This window comes from Empidonax traillii, unplaced genomic scaffold (assembly GCF_003031625.1).
Source record: "Empidonax traillii isolate 1590-97213 ecotype Southwest subspecies unplaced genomic scaffold, ASM303162v1 scaffold101:size1699134, whole genome shotgun sequence".
NCBI classification, from domain to species: domain Eukaryota; kingdom Metazoa; phylum Chordata; class Aves; order Passeriformes; family Tyrannidae; genus Empidonax; species Empidonax traillii.
The window spans coordinates 1,390,224-1,416,663 of NW_020955294.1; the positions used below are offsets into that span (position 1 = coordinate 1,390,224).

At 42.7% G+C, this 26,440-nt stretch overlaps 1 protein-coding gene across 7 annotated transcripts in view; it reads left to right on the forward strand.

Moving 5' to 3' along the window:
• Nucleotides 1-26,440, forward strand: part of CUX1 (cut like homeobox 1) — a 264,884-nt gene that overhangs the window by 184,782 nt on the left and 53,662 nt on the right. The window contains exons 12-20 of one of the 7 annotated variants that reach the window (XM_027882103.1): nt 1,667-1,725; nt 6,483-6,531; nt 7,539-7,635; nt 9,062-9,427; nt 10,391-10,456; nt 11,787-11,888; nt 14,088-14,914; nt 16,350-16,515; nt 17,188-17,244. In XM_027882103.1, the coding sequence (XP_027737904.1) occupies nt 1,667-1,725; nt 6,483-6,531; nt 7,539-7,635; nt 9,062-9,427; nt 10,391-10,456; nt 11,787-11,888; nt 14,088-14,914; nt 16,350-16,515; nt 17,188-17,244 (1,789 nt within the window). Of the gene's footprint in view, nt 1-1,666; nt 1,726-6,482; nt 6,532-7,538; nt 7,636-8,755; nt 9,428-10,390; nt 10,457-11,786; nt 11,889-14,087; nt 14,915-16,349; nt 16,516-17,187; nt 17,245-26,440 lie in introns of all 7 variants that reach the window. The other 6 variants (XM_027882100.1, XM_027882101.1, XM_027882102.1 and 3 more) reach the window with 6 other exon arrangements.

Below are 26,440 nucleotides of genomic sequence, written 5' to 3' on the forward strand. Positions count from 1 at the left end.
GCAGCTGCCGGAGCAGGGCCCGTGTATTCCTGCCGGGAGATGCCTCTTGTCAGCAGTGACTAAGGAGGGTGGATTATGGCATCAAACAGCAGGAACAGGAACTGAAGAGGGCTGTGTATTGATAACGTGGATGTCCACTTTGTCACTGCTCTTTAATATCCGTGCTGATGGCAAGGCAGAAATGTCAACAGTGTGTGAGCTGGACGGGGCTGGGTAGGAAATCCTTTAAAAGATGGAATGTCTGGACATCCCGCGAAGCCCCACCACGCTGCTATCGTGTGGAGAACCCTCATTTAAATTGGGTAGGTTGAGATGGGTGATACCCACACAGTGACTTACTGAAGAAGGCAGCAGAGGGAAGAGGTTCCCAGTTCTATTTGCTGGCCTGTCCCAGCCCTGCCTCCACACACCCATAGCTGTGCTGCTGCACAGCTTTGTGGGGCTGCATTTGAAATGGCTTTGCTAAAATTATCCAAGTTCCCAATAGCCCTCCCCTGCCCTCCTGCATTCAAGAAGCAGCCCCAGAGTGGGTGTGGGATCTTGAATTCCCTTCTCCCCTGAAGGCAGCTTCTCCTGGACATAAAGCCCTATTTTTCTTTCTCATGTCATGCACTCCTTTCCTTTTCAAAGTAGACGCTCTGTCTTTGAGGTGATGCATCCTTGTGTTATTTCTGTTTCTCGTGACCTTTGGGATTCTGTGACAATTTTAACACCAAAAATGAAGTGAAGCAGAGCTAGCCTGAACTTATCCATGGAAGTTGCAAGCCAGTAAGTTCTGTTCTTTGCTTAGATCAGGTGTGCCTCCGCTAAGCAAAGAAATTATGAGTGGGAAATTAATGTGGCTTCTGCAAGCAACGTAACGGCATCAATTATGTATCACTATGTTTTAGGCCTCCTGAAGCATTTATCCTGTAGTGATGAGCACTGTTGTTGGGAGCTGGGTAAGGTCCAAGTGTGTGGCATTGCGTTCTGGATTGTGTCAGGGGGTTTTGTTTCAACGTTTGTTGCATCCTCACACCGAAGAGGAGCCACTGAGACCACCCGGGCTCAGGTAGACCTGAGCCAAACGACCTGCTGGGCTGGTCTCAGTGCTCCATCTCCAGTGTGTAATCACATTAGTTACTGCAATAAGTAATGCTTGTAAAATGACCTGGTACAGCTGTTTGGTTTGGGCACAAGGCATTGTAAAAGCCTTACAAGCTTAAGGCGTCCCAGTCAACAACAGCTTCTTCAGTCTGTTCTTTTTATCATGTAGATAAGGTTATCAAGAACTGTCGTATTAAGAACACGGTATGTGCCAAAGCATCCTGCTTGTTTACTCAATTTCCCAGTTTCCTAAAAAATTCCGGCAGCCCATTTTTTTTTTTTTTTGATACCTTCCTCCCCGATCTCTTTATTGAACGCACGACAGTGACATTGCAAACAGCCAAATTGGGACCCACTGAATTCTGTCATGCTTGGCACTCTGTAAACAAAGGATGAGCGAGGTATAATTGTGTTTACGTTTAATTGGTTATAGTTTGTTTTCTAATATATGTAAATTAGGTATGAGTCATTAACCCTCACTTGTGCGCTGCTGTATATATGGAATAATTTGAAGATGATTTTGAAAGCCTGCAGAAAAAAAAAAATCTAAATAATTAAATCCATCTTCTTTCTTTTGAAGCAACTGGAAGAAAAACTGAAAGGACAGGCTGATTATGAAGAGGTTAAGAAAGAATTAAAGTAAGTGTTATATGCTTACATAATTTTTTCGCAAACTCCTAACAGTGCTTGTTAAATGAAGCCACAAATCTGTGTTCTTGGAACAATAAAGAATTCAGTCAAAACCACAATAACGGGGAATTCAGGAATATTGGCAGAAATTGCATCCAGAACCAGTGGAATTGCTGTATCTGAGGGTGCTTCTTGTTGCAGCAGAGGATCTCAATAGCAAAGAATACGCATGTCCATGAAGAAAAGCCACTAAAATTATTGCCCACAAAGGGAAGAAAGTTTGAAAATCTGTGGTATTTTAGGTTGACCACTCTTAAAATCCCCAGCCAACAGCTGAGTGTAATGTGGACCAAAAATTTAGTGCAGAGCCTTTGGCCATGATACCTTTCTCTGCTTCTGGCAGCCAGTGTTCAGCACTTACCAGTTTCGTGCTGGGCTTGTCTCACTGTATATTTTTGCTAGTATATTGTGGTTTTAAACTAAAGCCACAAACAGCCTCTTCCTATTTCAAGGGATTTTCTTAAGAGACTTAAAAGGGCCTCATTTTAAACTATAACAAGATAAGCTGTCAGGTTCAGAAGAGAACTTTTTTGACTGGAGAGATGTTTAGTGTCAAGGTTTAAATAACTGCGAGAAACTCCCATCTCTTCTTTCATCATTCTGGCATTTTTTGTGTGTGCTTTAAGAAGACTGAAATAACCCGTTACCTTGTTTAATGAGGTATTTCAAATGAGGCTGGTAGTCATGTGCTTTTGTTTACACGTCCCTGGAGAATATGGAAAGCAGCTTTGGATTTGCAAGCCCCACGACTGCCCAGCCCCTGGTGCTGATGTATTCAAGCCACGCTGGCTGTGGTTCTGGTTCACAGTGGGTGGATAGTTTCACTTAAATTGAATGAATTGACCATTTCTTTGGTCGTTATTCCTTATTATTAACTGGTCTCAAAAAAGCGTTGTCATTTTAGCAGTGGGGGTAAATATATCCGTGTTCTCTCCTTCAGATTTCATCCAGTTTATGCCTTCATATGTAAAAGAGTGAATGAATGGGAATTAGACCACAGCCTTTCAATTTACTACATGAGATACTAAATGTAAATGTGCTGAGACAGCAAATGAGTTTTGAATCCTACCTGGTTTAGTGCAATGTGGGTGGGATACAACAGGACTGGGGCTTTAAAGCCAGACTTCTGGTGCCAGGAACCCAATGTACACACTAAATACATTTAGGTTTTACTTTGCATTTGTACTTTCAATACAAACCCTGTATTCCTGGCAGTATTGCCTTCTTTTAAAAATTAACTTTATTTTTTACAACACTGACTTACAGGGGGGTTCATACAGTGTTTCTGCTCAGGATGAGCTGCAGTGCAATAGATGGGAGAATCTCCTGGGTGGCCCTGGTTGGGTGCCAGTAAATTAACCCTGTTCTCCCAGCTGTTACAGCTTTTATATCTACTAATCTACCAGATAGCTTGGAGGTGACCTGGGGTCCATACACCGTCCTGCAGGATGGTGCAGGGAGGGGTTAAGTCCCTCTATGAGAGCACTGAGGATGTTTGCAGTGCTGCACCCTCCAAGCAGTTCACTCACACCACCCCCTCTGCTCCCATCTAATCCAGAGGATGTGCTAAAGGCTAAATGTGCATCACCTGGCAGTGACAGTCTGATCTGAAGCGAGGCTGTTGCTGGAAATGACTATGAAAAGTCTTTTGCTGTAAATCAGAATCCCTCACGCTGAATCCTGCCACACCTGCCCTGTGCCCTGAGACACTGACAAAAATGAACTGCTTATAACATCCGCACCACGAAAAGAGATATCTTGTCAGTAAGTCAGAAAAAGAATATATTTCTCAGAGGTTTTTTGACACTGATGTATTTTCCTTAATCCTCCCCAGGATATTACAGGCATTTTAGGCTGAGGGATCTCAATATCAGCCAACATCTAACCTTGGGGGAACTTAACTGGGCCCATGTCAAGATCTGGGATGGGAGGATTCTTCACTTTCTGCCTTGGCTTTTGTGCCCAATGGCTTTTAAACCTATTTTTGAGATCTGAAAGCTCTGTGTGTCCTTTCAGTTCCCTCTGGAGTAACACGACAGCACTGACCCTCCTGCCTTTGCAGTCGGGATCAGACGAACAGAAAGTCGAGCTGTCCCAATGCACACTTTGCTTTGCACTGAGATCTTTCAAGTCAGCTTAGATGTGCAGATTCAAGTCACAAGATCATTCCTTTAAAAAGCAGGTAACTGATCTTGAGCCACAGATTGAGTCGAGATCTCATGGGCAAAGATATTCCTGGAGTCCAAAGAGGACACATTTTGCTTCCTCGTATTCCTGAGGAAAACGTTTCTTTTGTGACACATTTGAAGAGTCATTTTTGACATGTTTAACTTTCATATTTTTTGAAAAAATTAATCTGATGGAGTGAATGATCCTCTTAGGACAATTGGAGGTGCCATCAGCTTGATTTTTAGTTTATTTTGGGTTTTAAGTGTATAGGAAATTACTGGTTCTGGAGGCAGTGTGGTCAGGGCACTCACACCTGCTCCTTGGGGAGCGAGCAGCTTCTTCTGGTTTAGCCTCATCCAGGAGGAAGGTGGTTGGGATGCTGCTGGACTGCTCCACATGGCAAACCAAGTGTGGTAAGTGGGGGTCACTGGGAGACCCGTGTCACAAGTGCTGCTGGTCTGGACTGAAATGGGGGAAGCACCTGGGGACTGCCTTGGGAAGTTTGCCACGTGATAATATGCAGTTACAAATTGGGATTCTTTTAAATTCAGATGAGTGTCCTCATTTGAGCGTCATGAGGATGTGCATTATGACTTGCTGTCCTTGCAGAGCCCGTTCCCTGCAGAATCCCTGGGAGGATGGAAACAGTGACCTGCCAGTGACTGGGGTTTTCCCTGTGTGACTCTCTGGGCATTTATCTCCCTCAGCACCTTGGGAGTCCTGGGAGACAGAGCTGTGCCCCTGAAGGGGTGTCCTAATAAACACTGGCTTTCAGCAGTGATTTGCTACCTGAATAAACACATCAGTGTTGTCAATATAATGTCAGGATCTCTAAGAACTCAAGCCATCAGTGCACAACCCCTCTCTTTGACTGGCACAAGTCCATTGATAGCAGAAAAAAAACCCTTTTGCACGTGGGTGAGCTGTTGTGCCCTCATAGAGTCTTAACAACATTGCTTTATGTGCCATGTACAGGATGAGGGCCCTACCCCACAGCCATTTCTGCTGGCAAGAGGTGTCATCCAGTGCTGCCCATGTAATGAAAGTGATTGCCAGAAGTTTGAGATTCTGTTAATCATCGTATTTTAGGAATACCTGTCAGCATTAACACCGTGTACGCACATTAACACTGAGTATGCACAGATGCAAAATGCATCAGGTTTCTGTCTCAGAATGACCTTTTTGCCTTGGATTTGCTATGACTTTGAGTCACCTTGAATGACTCAGAGACCGCTGATTTCCAGAGCGTCACTTAATGCACATCTGACTCTGGATTCATGCAGGGACAGGTTCATAGAGGAGCTGGACACCACGTGGTCTGAGGCAGTTAATGGGTGCCTGGTGGACTTCTCGTGGTATCCAGAACAAGTCCCCGTGTCTTAATGCTCCCCCTTTGCCTTTTTTTGATGCAGTTTCCACATTTTATAGAACCACACAATGGTTTGGGTTGGGATGGACCTTAAAGCCCATCCTGTTCCACCCCTGCCAGGGGCAGGGACACCTTGAACTAGACCAGGTTGCCCCAAACCCTATCCAACCTGGCCTTGAACAGTGCCAGGGCTGGGTCATCCACAACTTTCAGTACATGATCCACAACTTTTAATACAGCTTAATACATGAATAAACAGATTCTCATTGCCTCACAAAGTTCCTGGTGCTTTATACATGAAAAATGCTATATAAACACTATCTGTATCTGTTTATGCATTTCTCTTCACCAAATGAATGTTGTCTTTGTACAATAAGAAGCTGAAATCATTTATTGCTTCAGTCTGAGGAAGTTCATGTCCTGCCTGCAGCAGGCTGATTTAAAAAAATTTATATGACAAAGCACAGTAATAAGTTTGGATTCCTGTAAGATTCTGGTTTGCCAGATGAGACAACTCTAACTGAAAGCCTTTGAAGGGAGACGTCCTTTGACCGCTCAGTATTTATATAAAATATTGACAATGAGACTATCAGATTCTTCTCTTAATGTACTTATAAATATTTGGATCTTTCACATTTCTTAAGAAATATTGTGCCATTTTGTCTTCCTTTTGCCATAGAACGAGGAGGTTATTAAAATGAAAAACTGCCTTTTACCCTGTAGTGTCTTGGTGGGGAAGATTATTTGTGCATATTTTCCTTGCTGGTGAACTGGTGTATATTATATAAAGTGCTGTACTGTGGTGGTGATTCCCCTGTTTTGTTGCTTTGCTACGACTTCTTCGTTCCCTTCCAGCTTCACAGATAAATTTATATCACTTCTGACAGCTTAAAATGTTATATCCTTATTAACCTTTAAATTTACGATTTAAACTGGCCTTGTGGGATTGCATATGGAATGATTTAGATGACGCTTGAGAAAATTTTCTTATCCAAGAACTAGTTTGAATAGTTATTCTATATTCATTATGAGATTGTGTTACTGCAAGGAAAGTTGTTACCACTTGTAGTGTTGCTGGAGAACAGGAAACGATAATGTTAATGCTCATTAGTGGAGTTGTTATGGAAAGGAGAAATAGGAAATAATTTTTATTTTCTGCCTTCCACAGTATATTGAAATCCATGGAGTTTGCACCATCTGAAAGCTCTGGTGGGCAGGTACTGCACCTACTTCTGTTGTCTTACTTACTTCAGCAATTCAGTTAATTAACAAAGATTGTGTCTTGCAATTCCTTGGCGTTGGCATCGGCAGTTTCCTGTTGATGTTGAGACATATGGGTCGATCATTGTTTTTCCTGATGTTTTCTTATGTAAAAAGCTGAACTGAACATTTTTTGCCTGTTAATTTCTTTTAAGTGGACAAGGACAAAGTGATGTTTCAGCTGTGCTGGACTGAATAACCAAAATGTTGTGAAGTTGAGTCATTTAAAGATACTAGAAGTGGTTACAGGCAGTACGCTGAGCAAGGACTTCAGCATTTTTAAGTATTTATTAGCCTTGAAAATAATGTTCACAAAAGAAAACAAACCTTTGAGTACTGAGAAAGCTCTGATATTCCAGAAAATTAATCTTAAATTAAGTGTAAAGGTTATGAATTAAAGTCCTGCTTCTGAAATCTGAACTGAATATCGATATCCTTGGAATTATTTTCCATGAGTTTTTTTGATGATCAAGGGTTAGATATTGGGGGGAAGGTAAATAGCAGGTTTCTGTGGCTGATTCTATTTTTGAACCAACTGTTTCTGCTGAAATGCAGCATGTGAAGGAAATGCTTAACTTGGGTCAGTTGACCTAGAAGGAGTAATATAATCTTAACTCCTGTTTTAATCAGATTAAAAGAAGTCTACAGCTTTTAAACTGAAAGTGTGCCAGAACCATTTAAAAATAAGTAGGATTAAGAAAATGTTCCGTTACACATCTCAAAATAATGCAGAATTGATGAATGATTTACAGTGGAAATTAAACAGTGAACCTCTTCCACGGCTCATGTCGGAGCCCGGAGTGGTTCCCGCAAATCCACACACGGTGAACTCCCTCCCTGCGTCTGGAGAGGAGTCCAGCACTTGTGGTTTTTTTATTCCATTTCATTTCTGAAATCCTTTTCAGTGCCTGAGTGAGCCTCTCAGTGCTCTTAGAAACAAACCTCCCACTCTGGTTCCCTTTAGGATGCTTCCAAACCGCTGGAGGTGCTGCTGCTGGAGAAGAACCGCTCGCTGCAGTCGGAGAACGCCACGCTGCGCATCACCAACAGCGACCTGAGCGGTAGGTTGACACGATTTTTGGCTGTTCTGGTTCACTTGCTGTCTCGTGACGGGTGGGAGGGCTGAGTGAGAGCTGAGTGTCTGAGCTAATGCATGGCAGAAGGATTAAGAAGCAACAGGAACACTGAATAGCGCTGGATTTCTTGTAGTTTTATAGGCTGGATAATAAAGTAAAACTTGGAGAGCTCAGAGTCTATAAAGGTTGAGGAAGAGGCATTACAGGCTGTACCCAGAGGTAGTGTTTGAGGCTGTTGTCTGTTTTGGGAACAAATCCGTGGCACCAGAAGTCTCTTCCCCTCCCTCCCCCCCAGTGTTATGCCCAGTGTTTGCATGTAGAACATAACCTTCCTGTCTGATACACTTGGACGTGCCACCAGCAGGTCAGCTTGGGAAAACAAAATCCTTTCTTTTTGGCGAAGTGTGTTTGCCGTTCCGCTTTCCTAATGTGGGCTTTTACATCTTGTGTGCACATTTTTTAAATGGCAAGTCATGGAATTTCCAGATACTCGAATGCTTATGGTTTTTGCAGCTGGAAGAAAGTTAAAAGTTGCCACTGGCCCTGGGATTACTGAATTCTGAAGTGTTTTATGACTTTTAACTGAGTGATCTTGGTGCATCCACCTAATGGTGATTCCTTTATTCAAATTGGTTTGTTCCAAAATGTAAATGTTTGCTGCATTTGGGTTCAGTCAGGTCCAATGAGTCATGTCTTGAATGAGAGACAACAGAGAGACTTGCTGTCTGTAACTGCATTTATTTAACTGTATAACTGCACTTCATGTAACTGTTCTAGTGTTAATGTCTGTAAGGGGGATTCTCCAGGCTGCAACATACAAGAAAGGTGCAAACATGAAATGCATGTTGTTTGTTTTGGGGGCCTTGTTTGGCTTAAAAAAATTTCAATTATGGAAAAAAAACAAAAACAAACAAAACCAACCACAAAAAACCAAATAAAAACAAACCAAAACTAAACCAAACCAAAACTCCCACCGCCACTTCATTGGCCCGTGTCAATCTGCACTTTTTTTTTTCCCTTTGCGGGGCAAACTTTGCATTTTTTTTTATCTTGGTTTTTCCCTCTTTGACCCCCCATAATGCATTATGTTTGACCTTCCTTGTAGGGTCAGCCAGGAGAAAAGGGAAAGACCAGCCTGAGAGTCAGCGTCCTGCAACCTTGCCGGCCTCCCCTCCTTCCCAGTTGCTCCGCAACGCGGGGGAGCAGGCTTCCAATACTAATGGTACACACCAGTTCTCACCAACGGGTTTAAGTCAAGACTTTTTCAGCTCATCCCTGGCGAGCCCCAGCTTACCCCTGGCCTCCACAGGAAAATTTGCACTAAACTCTCTCCTCCAGCGACAGCTAATGCAGTCCTTCTACTCCAAGGCAATGCAGGAAGCAGGAAGCACAAGCATGATTTTTCCAACAGGTCCATACAGCACAAACTCCATATCTTCCCAAAGTCCATTACAACAAAGCCCGGATGTTAATGGCATGGCCCCGTCTCCCAGCCAGTCAGAAAGTGCTGGGAGCATCTCTGAAGGCGAGGAGATAGACACGGCCGAAATTGCACGTCAGGTGAAAGAGCAGTTGATCAAGCACAATATTGGACAGCGGATATTTGGACATTATGTGTTGGGACTGTCGCAAGGGTCTGTGAGTGAGATCCTGGCCCGGCCAAAGCCATGGAATAAACTGACTGTGAGAGGCAAGGAGCCATTTCATAAGATGAAGCAGTTCCTCTCGGACGAGCAGAACATCTTGGCTCTTCGCAGCATCCAGGGTAGACAAAGAGGTAAGTGCTCTCCTGCCCAGGGTCTCGCCCCGTCCTCCTCTTAGTTCCAAATGTTTCGAATCGGAAGCTTCCCCTCGCGGGGAGGTTCGTGCGTTGCTGCTGTTCTCACCCAAATCAGGTGTCAGGTACAGAAAGTTCAGCTTTGCAGCGCTCAAGCAGGTTAGTATCTCTGCGTATGCTTTTTTTAGATGCTGGCTTGTGCCTGTCAGCAGGAGCAAAGAGCAGGGGCACTCACATCCCTCGCTTCCCAAGAGCTCCGTTGTCAGAGCTAAATACGGAGTGAAAAGGGTCAGCAGCTACTCGGGGTACCAGCCCTCAGAAATACTTGCAAATTTTTATTTGGGGTTGTTTACTGAGACCAGGCTTTTGTTGTGTCTTGTGTGATTATGTTCCTTTTCCCCAAAGTGTTGTGACAAAATAGGGTAGGTGATGCATGAGATGAGTAATTAAAACACAATCCCAGTTTAAAGCAGCTTTGCATATTTAAGGCAGCGATTTTAAGAGGTAACATGCATTTCATTGTGATTCATCTTAAGACTGAGATTTACATTTAGAGAAACTGAAAAGTAAGTTGTTTACAGTCAAGAAATATTGGAAAGGACAGGCAGGGTTTTCCTAGATTTTGTTTAATTGGAAGCACACACTGTTAGATTTATAATCTGTTCTTCCTTTTGATGATTGTACTTGAGGGGATTATCTGCCCATCTTTAACCTCTTCATTTTTGGTATCTCTAGACATTTATTTATATCTGTCTAATCTCCTTTCCGAACATAGCTGTAATCTTTATTAACAAATCAGCCAGCCTTGCTTCTTCCCAAGTAGCCAGTTCCTCCGGCTCAGGCAGGGCCCCGAGGGGCCAGGAGAGCTCAGGGACAGGCTGCCAGCTCCTCATGTCACAGCCCGTGATGTCAGAGCAACCATCCCCTGATTGTTTTGTTCTTACCAAACTTGTTTTTCAACAGAGAATCCAGGCCAGAACCTGAACAGACTATTTCAGGAAGTACCGAAACGAAGAAATGGGTCTGAAGGTACGTCACAGGCAGGTGTTTTTCTTTGCAGTCAATCCCTAGGAAGTGGAGTGTGCTTTAGCTGTGTGTTTTCCTTAAAACTGTGCAGTTTGATTCTGGCCTGGAATCTGATAGAAAAACAGACAGTAAGTATAAAACAAACCATGGGTTAGATGAACACTTTGCTTTTTCTAATTCTGCTGCTGCTGTACTAACGTAACCCTGTTTGGATAGTTTTTCCACTCCCATCCTCCCTGCATATGCAGATAAAAAGAGATAAGTGACAGAAGTGGCTTTATAAAATCACCAGATCTATTGAAATGCTCTCTTTGCTGTTCTTGTGATTTTGGAGGGAGAAAGTTGCACAGTTACACCAACAATCATATACTGCTTCTGCTCTTAAATTACTTCTTTCTTCTCATGGGGCTTATGCTGACAAATTCCACTTTATTACACTGTTAAATTAGTGTGATGCTTGGCTCAGTATTGTATGTGAGAAAGACAAGTGAACATCAGATTGATAAATTATCACTGAACAGGAAGTCTGGACATTTTTCTTTGTTATAGATTAGGTTGCAGAATATTTCTTTTAGTAAGAGGAAGAAGAAGAAAAAACTAAAGCAGCAACCCCAAAACTCGGTAGTTATTTTGACTCCAGTCAGAAATTATCTAGCTCATTTACAAACAGTAATCTCATCATGAAAAATGCAGTCAAGTGCAGTAGCATTTGTGGTTTTCCCTCCTTTTCTTCCTCTTAGAAGTTAAAAAAGAAAGGGAAAAAAAAAAAAAAAAAGCTAAACCAAACACTCAGCTCTTACCTGGAGAGTACTTCAAATGGTATCTGCATTTAAGTGACTCTTTCTCTTCATGTATTAACCTCTAGAAAGTTAAAAATTAGTTTTACCTGGTTACTTTTTAATTCTGTTTGGTGCTGAATGTATACTCATCCTACTTTGCCTAGCAGCTGATGCCATTTTTAAGTTGATTCTTGGGCTTATGTTTTTTAGCTTTCTTCCTTTCCCTTCTTTTCCCTTCTGTTTCCTCTCCCCCTCCAAAAAGAAAAAAAAAAGAAAGGGAAAGAGAATAGATCTATATATGTTGCCATAGAAAAGGAATATATGACCACTAGTTCTTCTTCTGATGTTCTCACCATTCCAGGGCAGCTAGAGACAGGCACAGGGAGAATATTTTATTTTATTATGTTAATACATTTTTGGTGTTGTAAAAACCCTGTGTAAGCTGTCCTCAGGTTGTACTGGCCGTGGTATCAGTATGTCCAGCGTGTCTTTGTGTTACAAAAACAACCAGATAGAAGTTTTCCTGGTGTCATTAGTTCTGTTTTCCTCTCCAGGTAATATAACCACAAGAATCCGAACCACAGAGACTGGCTCAGATGAAGCCATCAAATCCATTCTCGAACAAGCCAAAAGGGAGCTGCAAGTACAGAAAACAGGTACGGCCTCATTTCATCTCTGGCTCCTTCTGCTTCAGAATTTAATTAAAACAATTACCATGAGCTTTTTGGTCAGTTAATTATATCCTTAAAACCTTCAGTGTAGGTTTGAAGAGCTTTTTTGAGGGGTTTTATTATTATTTAGTGGAGTTGTTTCTGTGTCTGAGACATCCCAGGTTAAGGTCATACGTGTCACGGCGTGGTGGGGTCTCTGCTCTGCTCCCCAGGGAGCAACACTGTGGGATTTCTGAGCACTTTTATCCCTGTGCAGAGCTCTGCCTTCTTTGCAGCCCTCCAGGGGAACCTACAGAATCCTTTCCTCTCCCAGTTTGCTCCTGGGAAAGGGAATGGCTCCTACTTTCTCTTTTCTCTCTGACTCAGGCCCCAGGGACAGAACTGCTGGGAGAGGGGACTGATGGATTTGTTGGGGTGAAGGTCACACTGTAGACAGCAATTACCAGTCACACAGCACCACTGTACATCCTGTACCCAGATTATTATATAGGCAAACTCAGTTCTGACTGTTAGATGGCTTTATTTTTGGTTACAGAATGCATTCAGTGAATGAATTGGCAAATCCTTTCCCAAAAAATCCATCGTTAAAACATTTTATCCCAAGTTTAATTTCTCATTGTTTGCTGTCATGTAATTAACATTTCTTCTGTTCCATAGCCCTCCCAGCTTTAAAAGAGTTCCTAGTACTGCTAATGGGCTGAAGTGGAAATTAGTGGGCAATATTTATGTTTTATGTTTTTTAAAGTAAATACTGATTTACAGTTTTGGATATTTGTCTTTTCATTGAAAACTAAGTTAATCTCATGGCAGAATATAAAAGACTAGTTAATATATGACCTAAATATTATGACTTTATACAAGAAATTGTTGCATAGAGAAAAATAAGGGCTATGTGCAGGAAACTGCAAGCATGTTATTCAGTAACATGTTTCATCTGAGAACCTCAGACTTCCTTTCAAATATTAATTCATCCTCAAAACTCCCTATGAAACCAGCAGATAAAACAGAAGAGAGAGTCTCACTGTCTTTTTTTTCCCCCATTTCTTAGCTTTTCATGTATTTTACAGTGCGTGACAGGAAGGAATGTAGGGAGGCAAATTCAGAAATGGATTCAGATGAGGCATAATATTACCAGAGTAATACCCAGCATGTTTCAAATCTTATTTCACTTTGAGGCCACTTGCAGTGGGAGGGTTCCCTGCTCCTACCTAGTGCTTCACTTTCCCTGTTCTCCGTGGAGTAGCTTTCAGAAGAATTGGTTTTCAAGCACTGGGGACTGCGGTGGAGACAGACTTAAATAGAAGCAGATGCCATTGCAAAAACCTCCTGGCTCTGCAGAGATAATTCCCCACCCACGTTCCAGCCTCTGCTCACCCCCGACTGCTACAGCACAGCCACCCAATTCCTGATTCCCCACGGAATACTCCATTTGGGGGTTATCTCTGCTGAAAGCACCCGTGGCTCCATCCCAGAGCTCCGGATAAGGCAGAGGGTGATGACCAGGTGTCAGCCTGGCTTTGGTAGAGCTGTTTATGTCAGTGGCTGAGACCATGGAACAAGAAAACAGGAAGCAGGAGCATATTTAGCTTGTCAAATGAAATGATGATGATCTCTTGCTAAAGTTCTGGCTTTGTTGTAATTTGTGTGTTATGTTTGTGGAGTTTAAAGGACTCACCTTATTTATACTGTAAGAGGGTATTAATAGTCTGTCCAGGTGAATGCAGCTGTGTTCAGTTCTGAGTGTGCGTTAGGTTCATTTGTGGAGAAAGAGAGAAGTGAAAGGTTAAATAACTCTGTAAATACAACCATAAAATGTTATTGACCACTTGGGGGTGGGGGAGGAAGAGGTGAAGGCTTGATTTTCAAAGGCATTTATTTGAAAATTTTTACAATGGTGGAAGTGCAAGTGATCCCAGATTTGTGCAGCTGAGTCTGTGCATGCAAACATCCAGCACTTTGGCAACTATAAAAATTTTCCAGTGAAGGACTTTGGAAATCTTACCTTATTTTGAAAAGTGCGAATCTTTGCTTAGTGAAAACTCCTCCCTCCCATCCAGAAATGTATTTCAGCCCCTTCTTTTTTTTTTTTTTTTCTTGACTGTCAGGGAACTGTTTACAGTAGCACGTGTTGAATTATAAAGCATATTCCTGTGTTGCATTTAGTCTTTTGGTTGTTTTTCATAGCTGAGCCGGCTCAGCCGCCTTCTGCCTCTAGCAGTGGCAATTCTGATGATGCTATTCGATCCATTCTGCAACAAGCCCGACGGGAAATGGAGGCACAGCAGGCTGCCCTTGAACCTGCCTTAAAAACACCACCTTTATCTCAAGCTGACATTTCTATCCTGTCCCCCAAACTAGTGTCTACACCTGCAATGTCTTCGGTTTCCAGCTATTCTCCTTTGGCCATATCCCTGAAGAAACATTCATCTGTCACTGATTCCAGTATCTCTGCATTGCAGAACCTCTCTGGGCTCAAAAAGGAGCCTCAGGAGGCACCTGTTTTAGAGCTTCATGGAATAAGTGATTCCGCCCAGGGTATGTTGAGGCATGTTAAAAATGAGTTGGGACGTGGTGGTGTTTGGAAGGACCATTGGTGGAATACTGTGCAGCATGAGAGAAGAAATGCAGCTCTTCCCGAAGATATAAAAGTTGAGGAAGCCAGTGGTGGAAAAGAAAAGGTCAGCAATCAGACTAGGCCAGATCGTAGCCAGCTCCAAGGACCGTCTTCTTCCGAGTATTGGAAAGAGTGGCCAAACGCGGAATCTCCGTACTCCCAGAGTTCCGAATTGAGCATGACTGGGGCGAGTCGCAGTGAGACACCACAAAATAGCCCCCTCCCTTCATCCCCTATCGTGTCCTTGTCCAAGCCATCCAAACCTTCGGTTCCTCCACTGACACCCGAGCAGTATGAGATTTATATGTACCAGGAGGTGGATACGATAGAGCTAACGCGGCAGGTCAAGGAAAAGCTAGCAAAGAATGGCATCTGCCAAAGGATCTTTGGGGAAAAGGTAAAACAAGTGGTTCTCTCTTGTGTTCTCAATGTACCTGCTGCTCCTTAACGTGTGTGCCGAGCCCCATTTAGCGGAGGGGGATGTGCCACTTGTGTCTTAAGGAAAAATGTTTTTGCTTCGGGTGTTAAATCCTCAAAATGAGCTCACAAAGGAAAGCGTTAGTTTCCCTGTGTTTGGGAATTGCAGGGGTTTTTGTACAGAGGTTGGCTTCAGCCACTTGGAATTAGAAATGGGGCCCTGAGATAGAAACCTTGAAAGCTGAAGCAAACATTATTGAGGCTCAGTATTTCGTGCTTAATGTAATGAACTTGTGGAATACTTGAGCAATACCATTGTCATGACTGGAGAGTCTTAAATTTGGTACAAGTGAAGATTATGGGCACAAGAGCATTTTTCCTTTTTTTTTTTTTTTTTTTATTATTTGGAAATGTGCACGGGGGTATTTAAACAAACACGTGGAAAATCCCCTACCTTTTCTTAGCCTGAAGTCAGGAATTCACATTTCTTACAGCTGGTGCTTGGTATCTCATTGTGCTCTGAGACACTTTTGAGCAATGTTTGATTACAGATACGCGATGCGCGATAAGGCTCCCTGAAGTTCTCACGCTGTGGGCCCTAAGCCTTGAGCACGTGGGATTTTGTGGGTCCCTGACCACCTGAAAACCCCTCCCAGGCTGTAAGAAGTGTTGGATGTTTGCTGTTTCTTCTTCCTACAAAGAATTGAATCAATGTAATAGTATAGTGGGAACTGGCATCGCACTATTACCTTCTCACTAAGATGTAAAATGAAAAGCCTGACCTCTCAGGGTCGTTAAAGATCCCGTGGCAGCTTTCATTAAGTATGATTTTTAACTCCTCTATCTGTGTTGAATTCCAGGCAAGTAATTGCATTCTGCCTGTCTGAAATCCCCCCTCCACTGCAGTCGGCTGCATTCCTAAATATTTACTTACGTGGAGCAGCCGTTGCTACAGGTGAAAACACACATCGTTATAATTCATACCCCAAAAATCAACCAAATATAGGCCTAGTCTCAAAAGTCCCAATTATTTTTGTTTGAGAACAAAATACATGCCAATCATTGCCTGTTTCATCTGCCTGTGTGTGCCTGGACTCGGTGTTTTTCCTGTTAAAACTGATGAAACTATCTGACACGAAATATGAAAAGCATGCAAATCCCGCACCAGCCTGCTGCTGTCCTGATCCTGCAGGAAAAAAAAACCCCATGTTCCAGAAGGAAACACGGCAGGGGAAAAAAAGAAAAAAAAAAAGGCATTTCCATCTGAGTATCTACAGATGTCATTTTGCAGTTTTTCTGATTGTCCACACAAAACCAATTCGAGCGATGCAGTAGAAAGAACCCAAAATGACTTAAATGACCCCCCTTTCCACTTCCAGTGTGTTAACGTGCCGTTCTTGGTTGCTTCACTTCAGGTATTGGGGCTGTCCCAAGGAAGTGTCAGTGACATGCTCTCCAGGCCAAAGCCATGGAGTAAATTGACCCAAAAAGGCCGAGAACCATTTATTCGTATGCAGCTCTGGTTGAATGGTGAGCTGGGACAGTGTGTCCTGCCCGCACAAGGGCAGCAACAAGGACAAGGTAATTAAAATTCCACTATGTTGTTTGAGTTGAGGAGGAGGAAATCTTTTTTTTTTTTTTTCTTTTTTTTCTTTTTCTTTTTTTTTTTTTTTTTTAAATCTGCAGTAAGCCAGCCTTGCACCAGTGCTGGCCCAGGCCTCATGGAAGTGGCAGCATCCACCCTGGCAGCCCAGCCAGTCCCTAAGGGAACGTGCTGGGAATGTTTATGAACGAAGCGCTCGTTTATGCGTAATTGATAAGCAGCAGTTATCAAGTTCCTAATTAGGGTGATATTATCTAGGCATGAATATGAGACGTAATTCCAAAAATTTTGGCCAAAGAGCTGGAAAATGTTGCGTGCTGTTTCTTAGGGCTGCATAGGGGATTTGGATTGCCCCAGGGAGAATATCGATTGCTGTCTCAGGAGGTGAGCTAGAAGAGCCAAGCTCTAAAGGGGGAATGCTGCGTTGCAATTGCCCTTTTATTGTGGCTGTCTCTTACCCTAATTCCCATTGGCACAGAAAAGCCAGGCTGGAGCCTGGCCTCGGTCATACCTTTATATGCCACTGACTTAACTGAGCAGAGAGCCCTTGCCAAGATCAGTTTGCTATTTGTTGAGCCTGCTTACTGTTTAGTTTGTGGTTTGGCATCTCCTTTTATTGTTCCCTGATTTTCCTCTCCTCTCTTATCTAGTCCTTCACTCTGTGACATCATTACAGGATTCCCTACAGCAGGGATGTGCAAGCTCAGGTAATCAGCTGGTTTCAATGATTTGCTCTGAAATAATTCTCTGTGCTTTTGTTACATTTCGTTTGCTTTGATGCCAAGAGGTTTCTCACATTGTGTTGTATCGTACAGGAGTCCCTTCAATTTTTTTATTAATGCAGTTAATTCCTCCTTCTCTCCTTGTTGCTATGGCAGAGGTGGGGAGTACACATATTTAACTGCATATATTAGGTAAAGAGACTCTGTGTGATCTTGGAGATCATTGGCTCAGTAGGGGTGTTTTTTTTGCCATAGTTCAGCTTATCAGTGTGACATGTGACAATGGCTGTAAAACAAGCCCTTGGTTTGTAATGTGATCCACATACTGCAGCTGCCTCACTGGCTGGTAGGTTTTTTTCCACTTTCCTTTCCACAAAATCTGCTTTGTTAATTCCGAGGTGGGGAACACACCACGTTACGGCTTTTTCAAGCTTCGTTAAGTATTCCAAGCTGACCTTTTTTTTTTTTTTTTTTTTCCTCCTTTCCCTTTCCATTTGAAAAAATAAAAATAAAGCAGATGCAGCAAAGCTGAGTGTCAGAGAAGTGAGTGGCTAAAGGTTTTAGAAGATGGCCACGGGACGGGAGGGAGGCTGGAACAGAGCAGAACAGCTGTGTTCCTGCTGTTGGATACCAAACTCTACCCACACAGACTTTTACCAATGATATGCTTCACTGACACAAACCACTCAGGCTGTTTTGTACTCTAGAAAAATACTCGTGCCCTTACAGCCAGTGCCCTGTGTTGGAGAATTGCTGCATTTCAGGATACAGAGAGGGATGATTTGTGCTCTTTTTCCACCTTTCTGCTATTCTGAAACACTCTTTTTTTTTTCTGAAGCTTGCTGGCTTTACTCTTAATATCCCAACCAAACTGCTTTTCCTCTCTACTGGGAAACTATTTTGCATTCTAAAGGATTTTACTGGAAGAAAATCCGTGGTGATATTCAGTCCACGTTTTTCTTAAGAAGAGCAGTTGAAAATAAACAGATAAAAGCAAGAAAAAAAAAATGCCCCCAGTAAAAACAAGCCATGAAAACAAAACCAAAATGGGAGAAAATGATTTGCAATCATAGGGCTATTGTTACTTATTGCCAAGCATTTAGGGAACATGGAAATTTCCTGTGATGGTTCGTTAAAAACATGCCATTGACTACTTTTTTTTGTAGCATCAATACCGTGCAAGAGTAAAGTGTCACAGTTAGAAACGCCTCAGACAGCGTGGAAAATATGAGTAATTAATTGTAGCCATTTTAAGAGGAGTTTGAAATCAGAGGAGCTGGGAAATGCTGCATTGTTATTGCTAATCATCATATTTATGACTAACTCTAATTATAAAAGATTGAAAGACAAGCCCAATAGTATTAAAATCCGACCACCTTGTGGATTCCCGGGAGGATCGCTGGGAGCTGAAAGTGATTTCCTTCAGGAAGTTCAGTTTTGCTGTCGGGATATTTTGTTCCCTCCCACACTCCCAGTCTCGTTTGTCAGTTCCTGCCCTTGAGCTAATATTTTGTGAGGAGGCACGTTCCTATCAGCTCATAAAATCATATTATTGATGATTGTCCTCCCCCCTTCCTTAAAGCCCCCTCACAAATGAGAAAACGAGCTCCTGCCCTTTTCTACCTCCTCTCCAAGGGATTAAAAATAGAATTGTTGTACAAAATGTTCTTTTCTTGGTGCCTTTCTCTGTGTAAAGGAATAAGGAAGGTTGTGACACCCGGCAGAACAAAAGAGCAAAACCAAGTTATTTGAATGAGGACGGGCAGTTTGGTAATTTCCTTTTATTAGCAGCTGTTCTGTAATTAAAAGCGCAGCAAACAGTTTGGAAAAGGTAATAATAATTATGCATTTGTGAAAGATCCACCACTCCAGGGCAGAGGCAAAAAAAAAAAAAAAAAAAAGAGAGACAGCTCCAATTTTCTGGTCTTCTGAGACATTTCCCAGGAAAATCAAGGCAGAAAAGGTTGCATACTTGTAATTTTAAAACAGAAATTAATCAGAACAATTTTGAAACGAGAAAAGGTCTGGAGCCTTTTCCATGTAATATAATTGGCTTGGAACTTGTTGAATGCATGAAGGGAAAGAAGTGAAATTAAACTCATACACTCAGTGGCTCCTGAGTGCTTTGCCAAGAAGGTCTTCAGTGTACAGAGTGTCAACATGCATAGTAACGAAACTTTTATTAGCTGGGAGTATTTTCATTACTGTTTGGCACTACTGTATCAAATTAGCGAGATTTTCTGGATTTCTGACCCAGTCAGTTACACTTCTAGATCATAAGGTTTTGATTTACACCAAATTCATGAAAGTCTTTTCTTTTGTCCAGTAATTTTCCATTTTCACATGTGGGCGGATGGCCCCATCAATGTCTCATATGTGGGGATGAATGAATAAAATATATGTATTTTATATAATTAGAGAGAGAGAGCAAAGAGAATCCAGGCTTGGTTTTCTTCTTTGAAAGCTATATTTATGAATTTTGTGAAAAGCAGCCTATACCAAAATGACAACCAGGTATATACCTGTATTTTCTGCCTGTGACCTTTCTTCAGTGCTTCGGTGATTTTGTGCAAGTTTCAGGGAGCATGATTTACACAAAAATGGTGTTTGTACCCTAGGTGGTCAAAAATAGTATCGCTGTGCCTTTTCTAACATTTTTTCTGTGTATTTCTTTCCACCTAAATGCTCTAATGCCCTTGGGTAAATCTGCCTTTTTAATGATTTATGTGTCAAAAGCACAGACCAAATCACATGGAAAAAAAAGTTGAATTAGTGTCACCCAACTGCATCAGCATTTTTTCATGATGAATTTGGCCCTTATTTAGTTGCATTACTGATGATGGGAGCTGGGGTGGGTTTGGACAGTCGCCATGTGCCAGGAGAAGGCTTGGATATTTCTCTAAATACTTGGACTGTGTATAGCTTTTATTAGTTTGTTTTATTCTGGGGTCTTGTCCTGCGTGTCTGTATGAGGTTTAAGACAGAGTTTCCTTTTTGGTGCCGTTGATTTTCGTGGCTGCTCCCAGGAAAGCTGAATTTTTATTCACTTCTGCCTTTATCCTCTGTGAAGGACATACACTCTCTATATACTGCATTAAAGACTTGCAAATACTCAGTGGGAAAAAGACGTGCCTTTTTGGTATGTGTTTCTGTAAGGGTCGTCTTATGACCTAATGTGGAAGTCTTCATTTGCCGATACAGCTGCGGGTGATCTCAGGGGATTTTGAATTTCCCTTTTGTTTGTCTTCCTTTCTGGGTATCATCCATCATTCCTAACCTCATGCTGCTTAGCAATAGTAACACTCATGGGAGCTGAAGAAAGGATTATAACAGCATAAAATGGGGAGCTAATTAGAGCTTGTTTCAAAATCAGAATCTAGCTCGAGATAATTGCGTATTATCTGGTGATTTAAAAACCCAAGATCTACTCTATTTAGATCAACTAAAATATGCATAAAAGCTTTCTTTTCAAAATACAACATTTGTAACAACAGGCAGATTACTTCTTATCATCCCTTGGGAAAGCAAATCTGAAAAAATTGAGTATGGCTTGCTGTGCTTATGATATTAACAGATAGAGTGGGGAATGATGGCAAACCCAGGTATCCACTGTATTTTTATTTATGTTATATAAATTGCTGGGACATTTTTCAGAACAGAAGCTGCAGAGTGGGCAGGTAGTTCACTGTGTGCTGTGAGGATCTTCCCGTTTTCCTGATGCCAGGAGGAATGTGTCACGTTGGCTGCTCTGGGAGAAACAAAGTGGAGAGAGAGTGTGTTTGGGGCTGGCAGTCCATATTCAGGAATACCATCCTGATGCACTTGTAGGGAAAGTTCACCAGCCACGTAGTGGCAGTGGAGAAGCTCTTACCCCATGTCCCCAGGGTTCAGGGTCATTTCTTTCATTGTACTGGTTTCTTCTGGGCAGGCAGAGCTGTCCAGTGGGGCTTGAGAGCACAGCTGGGATTAGCACGTGGAGAGCTGAATTCTTAGTACCATGTGATCCCCCCAAGTGATCTGACAGATCTTCCCAGATTGGAGCTGGTTTTTGTTGTCGAATCAGAAAGATGAGAGAGATGTTTTTGTGGTCATTTGCTGGCATTCCAGGTTGATAAAAATGTGTGACGTGAAATGTCTGTGGTTAGTGCAGTCTGTGAAATGGAAGAGGAGTGGCATCCCGTGGCTCCAACAGCTGAGTGGCTGGACTGCAGGAATTCCTTGCGTAGATGGTTTGTGTTTGGTGACGAAGTTTTGAGCCTGTGGGTTCAGAAGGTTGTGGCCTTTTGTGCGAGGTGCAGATGCATTTTTGAAGTTCAGAGCTGAACAGCTACGTCAGCCAAACAGTTACCCCCATGCTGTCCCTGCAGCACACTGGTGTGTGCTGGTGAAGTTTCCACATTCCTCCAGTGTGGTTTGGGATTGTGGCTCGGGAACAGTTGGCCTTGGCTGTCTTGATTTCAAACCATAGGATATCACTTGGCTCCTCGTAAGGGCAGCTGTTGTAGTCTGTCTGTGACGTGTGATCATATTCTGTGCCATTTCCCTGACATTTGGACCAGGAGGATCTCCCTGGCAGCCTTTCTGGTATCAATAAAGTCGGGAGAATCGCTGTCAAGGCGCCTTCCTGGGACCTGGGAATGCAGCATGAAGCCAGTGTTTCAGGTTCATTCTGAGCATAATACTGGCTCTGAGTGCTGGTTTTTCCCTCCTGCTGCTGAGGTCTCTCCTCCCCAGGCTGTCTTGCATGGCCTTGGTCCTTTTCCATCACTGATGCTTTGCAAATAGTATTTATGGAGAAATTCCTGTCTTAGTTGCATTCTTCTCTGTCCATTAAACCACCCAGACATTAAACTTGTAGAATATGACTCCATCCTCACTGTGGTCACAGCTTTGCTGTTATAAAAGTGCTAAAGTGAAACACCTAATCAGAGAGTGAACACTGTTTTCTGGGCAGATCATTCCTTGTGGCTGAATTACAATGACAAAACACCAACACCAGCAAAGAGGAGACTTGTGCTGGATCCTGAAGACATATTTAGTTCACTCTGAAGTGCAGTTATGGGTTCCTAGCAGTCATTTTGGAGAATCTGTTGAGTTGAAGCCATGTTTTATTTTGGTGGTAAATTTGGGAATATGGGTTCTTCATGCTCAGTCCCCCTTGGTGTGCAGAAGATCCCCTCCAAGTAAGGAGCTCAGGTGCAGCTCTGCAGCAGCGCTGAGCACATGATGCCTCATCCTCAAAGTCTTCATTTATAAGGTTAGAATTAATGAATTAATATATTTTTTAAGTTGTGTGGTGAAAGAAACTTTTCTGACCGTTATTTCTGCGAGGCTTCTCAGGTAGTTCATAGAGTACCAATTGCCATAACAGTGGCTAAAAAGTGCATGCAGTTAGTGAAAGAAACCATGGCCATTGACTAGTGGAGCTCTGTAAATTCTGCTGTTGTTCATTTCATTACTTATCACTTCATTTCTTTAATTACCAGCGTTTTCTTTTCCCTCTGCGTGCTCATTTGGAGACGAGCATCCTCCTTAGGGGAAGGGGCCCACATCACCTCCCCTCCCTGCTGCCAGCAGAGGAGCTGGGTGGGAAAGGATCAGCTGACACGCTAGAAAGCCAAATAGCAAAATAACTGGAGCACACAGAGACACGAGCAAGGCTGTTGCTGTTGTGCTGCAGTGCAGGAGGGCCAGGCAGCTCCAGGGAGGGTCAGGAGCCGGGCCGATGGCCGGGATGTGTCCCCCATGGGCTGGCAGCTGCAGAAGAGGTCGGAAAGGCTCTTCTCTGAAGGGAGCAGATATTTTTCTGTTGGGAATAGAAGACTCTGGCAGCTGGCAGAAGCTCATGTTGGTCTTCTGGTTGCTTGTGGGGAAAGGAGGGGGCTGCAGGTCCAGCCCCGTGGCTACTGGCGGGATGGAAATGGCCATCGTGGCCACCCTGCCCTCGGCCATCCCCGAGTGACAGCCCAACTGCTGCTCAGCAAATTACCAAATGAGCCTCTGCTGGATGAAAATTACCTTGCTTTCAATTCAAAGAACAGATAATGGGCTATTTTCCTCCCAAAATACTGGGAAAAAAAGGTGTGTGAGCACCGAACTTGCAGGTTGTTATTTCCATCTTATAATGGGGATGAAAATCCTCTCCACCAAGCAGCCCTGAAACAGGGAAGTAAACAGCCTGTTCTGATTACAGAGTTATATATTGCTTGATAGCAAATCCTTCCCAGGAAGAAAAAACAGAACATTACCAGAAAATTAATATCTTCTAAGTTACCTTCTAGGCTGTCCTTTGCATTAGGGTGTGAGAAAAACTGATGGATTTGTCTCATCTAATTTGATGGGTGTTAGAGGCTTTTTAATTTGCCAGCAGCCATCCAGAGAAACAGCAAATGAAAGAATCCAGTGATTATTTGAAATCTGATGAGAAACACAACTTGCATTGAAAACAAAGCAAAGTGGGTTTGAGATCAAATTTAAATAAAAGTGAAAATAGGAAGATGTGTGATTAAAAAGCCAATGACAGGAGAGAAAATAATAAGAAATGTAAAATAGGCCTGATAGTACATGTCCAGTATTTGTACTTGTCAAAGATGTTGCTGATAGCAACTTACCATAGAATCACAGAATGATTTGGATTGGAAGGGGCCTTAAAAAGGCTCCTCTCATTCCAGCTCCTGCCATGGGAAGCGACTCCTCCCCCTAGACCAGGTTGCTCCAAACCCCAATCCAGCCTGGCCTTGGACACTTCCAGGGATGGGGCAGCCACAGTTTCTCTGGGCAACCTGTCCCAGGGCCTGCCCACCCTCACAGGGAAGAATTTCTTCCCAATATCCCATCTAACCCTGCCCTCTGGCAGCTTAAAGCCATTCCCCCTTGTCCTGTCCCTCCATGCCCTTGTAAAAACATCCTTCTCTCTTCTCTGGCATGAGATGGTCCCTTCTGGTCTCGTGTCCAGAGCCATCCCCCCTTTCCAGGCGGGGCTGCCCCTCCGGCTGCTCTGCCTGGTTCACACATGGAGGAGGTGTGAGATTCACCATGGCCGGGGTTTGTGTTTGTTTCTCCCTTTTACCCCTCTGGAACTTGGGTCCTAAAAATAGTACAAGTTTGAACCGGCAGATGTTTCATTTGTCCTTTACGAGAGGACCAAAATTAGCCTCTCATTTGGCACCTAAATAAAGCAACTTTAACTGCCTTTATGCGAACTTTGCAATTACTGTCTATTGAAGTTGCAACATTTTGTTGTGTTTGTTGGGGAAGGGCATTATGTAAGCAACACCAGCACCTAAAAAGCCACCAGACCTTGAAAGAGAGAGGACGAACACCAACGAGCCCAACTGGGTTTTTTGGTGTGGGGGTTTAGTTTGGATGGTTTGGGGTTTTTTTCACTTTTTCTGATTCGAGACAGGTGTTTTCCCTAATGAAGGTTTCATAAAAAAAAAAGAAAAAAAAGTACTTATTATATGCTCAGAGAGCTGCCTATTGTAAAGGTAAAAAACATTAATAAAAGGACAGCAATGGTTTCTCTAATTTTCAGAGAAAAATCTGCACAGAATGCCTGAAGCTGGGTTAGCAGTGGGACTCCCCAGGGGCAACAGAAAGATGTTATAATCAATTACCACATCATAACACTGATGTATGATAATTACTGAGTGTTCCTCCTGAGATAGTGCAGCATTTGGCTGGGATGCGGCTCTTTCATGGTCCACTGCCTGATTAATATGCAAATAATAGGCTGATTGCATGATGAATGCAGAAAATGAGTTCGCTGATAACGTGAGCACCGAAGCGGGAAGATGATAAATTACTTTTACTGACTGTCCTACATTAAGTACCCTTTCTCAACAATTTTATCACAAATTAAGTAAAGCAGTATGGAGAGATTATGAGGATGTGTAAAATAATGTACCTTAATAGCTTTTATAATATTGTTGCGCACAATGTAAATGTCATTTTGTTTCAGTACTTTACCCCCGGACTCCTCCGAAAAAGGAGTTCCTTTAGTGCAGCACTGCTCAGGGTCACTCTTTCCCTCAGCTGCTTTCCTCTAAGATGAGGAACAACCCACTGTGCTGAGCTTGGTGGATGGGATTCTCAGTTGGGAAGGAGGGAAGGCGGTCATTAGCCTTGGATCCATCCCATATGGATATCGCCCCTGGCAAATGAATGTCCACATTGTTTAGTGGGGGAGATATATTTAAATGCAGTGCACAGAGCACATATGCATTCTGCTTCAGACTCTGCTCCAGAGCAAACAAGAGGTTAAAATCTCGAAGGAGGAGGTAGAAATACCTTCACTCTCAGGGTCGGGACGGAGGAGGACAACAAACAGTCATAAAATTGGTGCCACGTTAAAGTTAGTTTAACACATTGAATCACAAGGTCAGCAAGTCAACAAGGACACCCCAAACTGCAGCAGAACCTCTTCTTGGAGGCTCTAACTCTGTTTTCCAAAAGCTATTGTGCACGCGTTTATCTTGATTATACTAAAAATATAACACTGTGGGGTTGTGGCAACTTGATTGATTGCTTCCATGACATATTTGTTTTAGCATTCAGAAAATCCTTAATAAAGCTTCTGCACACAAGCTGGTTTAATAATAAGGTTATTGAAAATATTTTCCAGCAGTTATTTCTAAATATTGATTTCAGGCTAAGTTACAGAAACAGAAAAACTCTGAATATTAAATGAAGATTGGCAGAGTAGAGCAATGTCTTAAAGCAGCCGTGATTCTGCCGTTAATCACCTAATTTAAAATATGGTTTATTTTTAGAAAGGGCTTTTTAATTGTTTAAAGGTGATCTGTAAAGCCACAAAAGTTATCATTCAGCCTCTTCAATGCCTAGACCCCACTTTTGTCTCAAGAATCTTAGAATCCTGGAATGATTTGGGGCTGTCAGCCTGACCTGAGGATTGCTCTGATGTTTGTGTGTCTACATCTAGCTAAAAAAAACCTCAAGTTGTTTACTTATTGTAAAACAGTGCTCAGGATCATGGCTGTATAGAGGCCCCATCTTCCCGCCAGGCCATTGCATAAATGTCTCTTCATTCTTGTTATTTGAGGGTTTGCTCAGGTGGGGTGGTTGTGTTGGGGCTTGATGTGTCTGTCCCAGAGTTGGATGGGTCTCAGCACAACGTTCCACTTCAACTGATTAACTCCAGTTGTATCTTCCTGCACGAGAT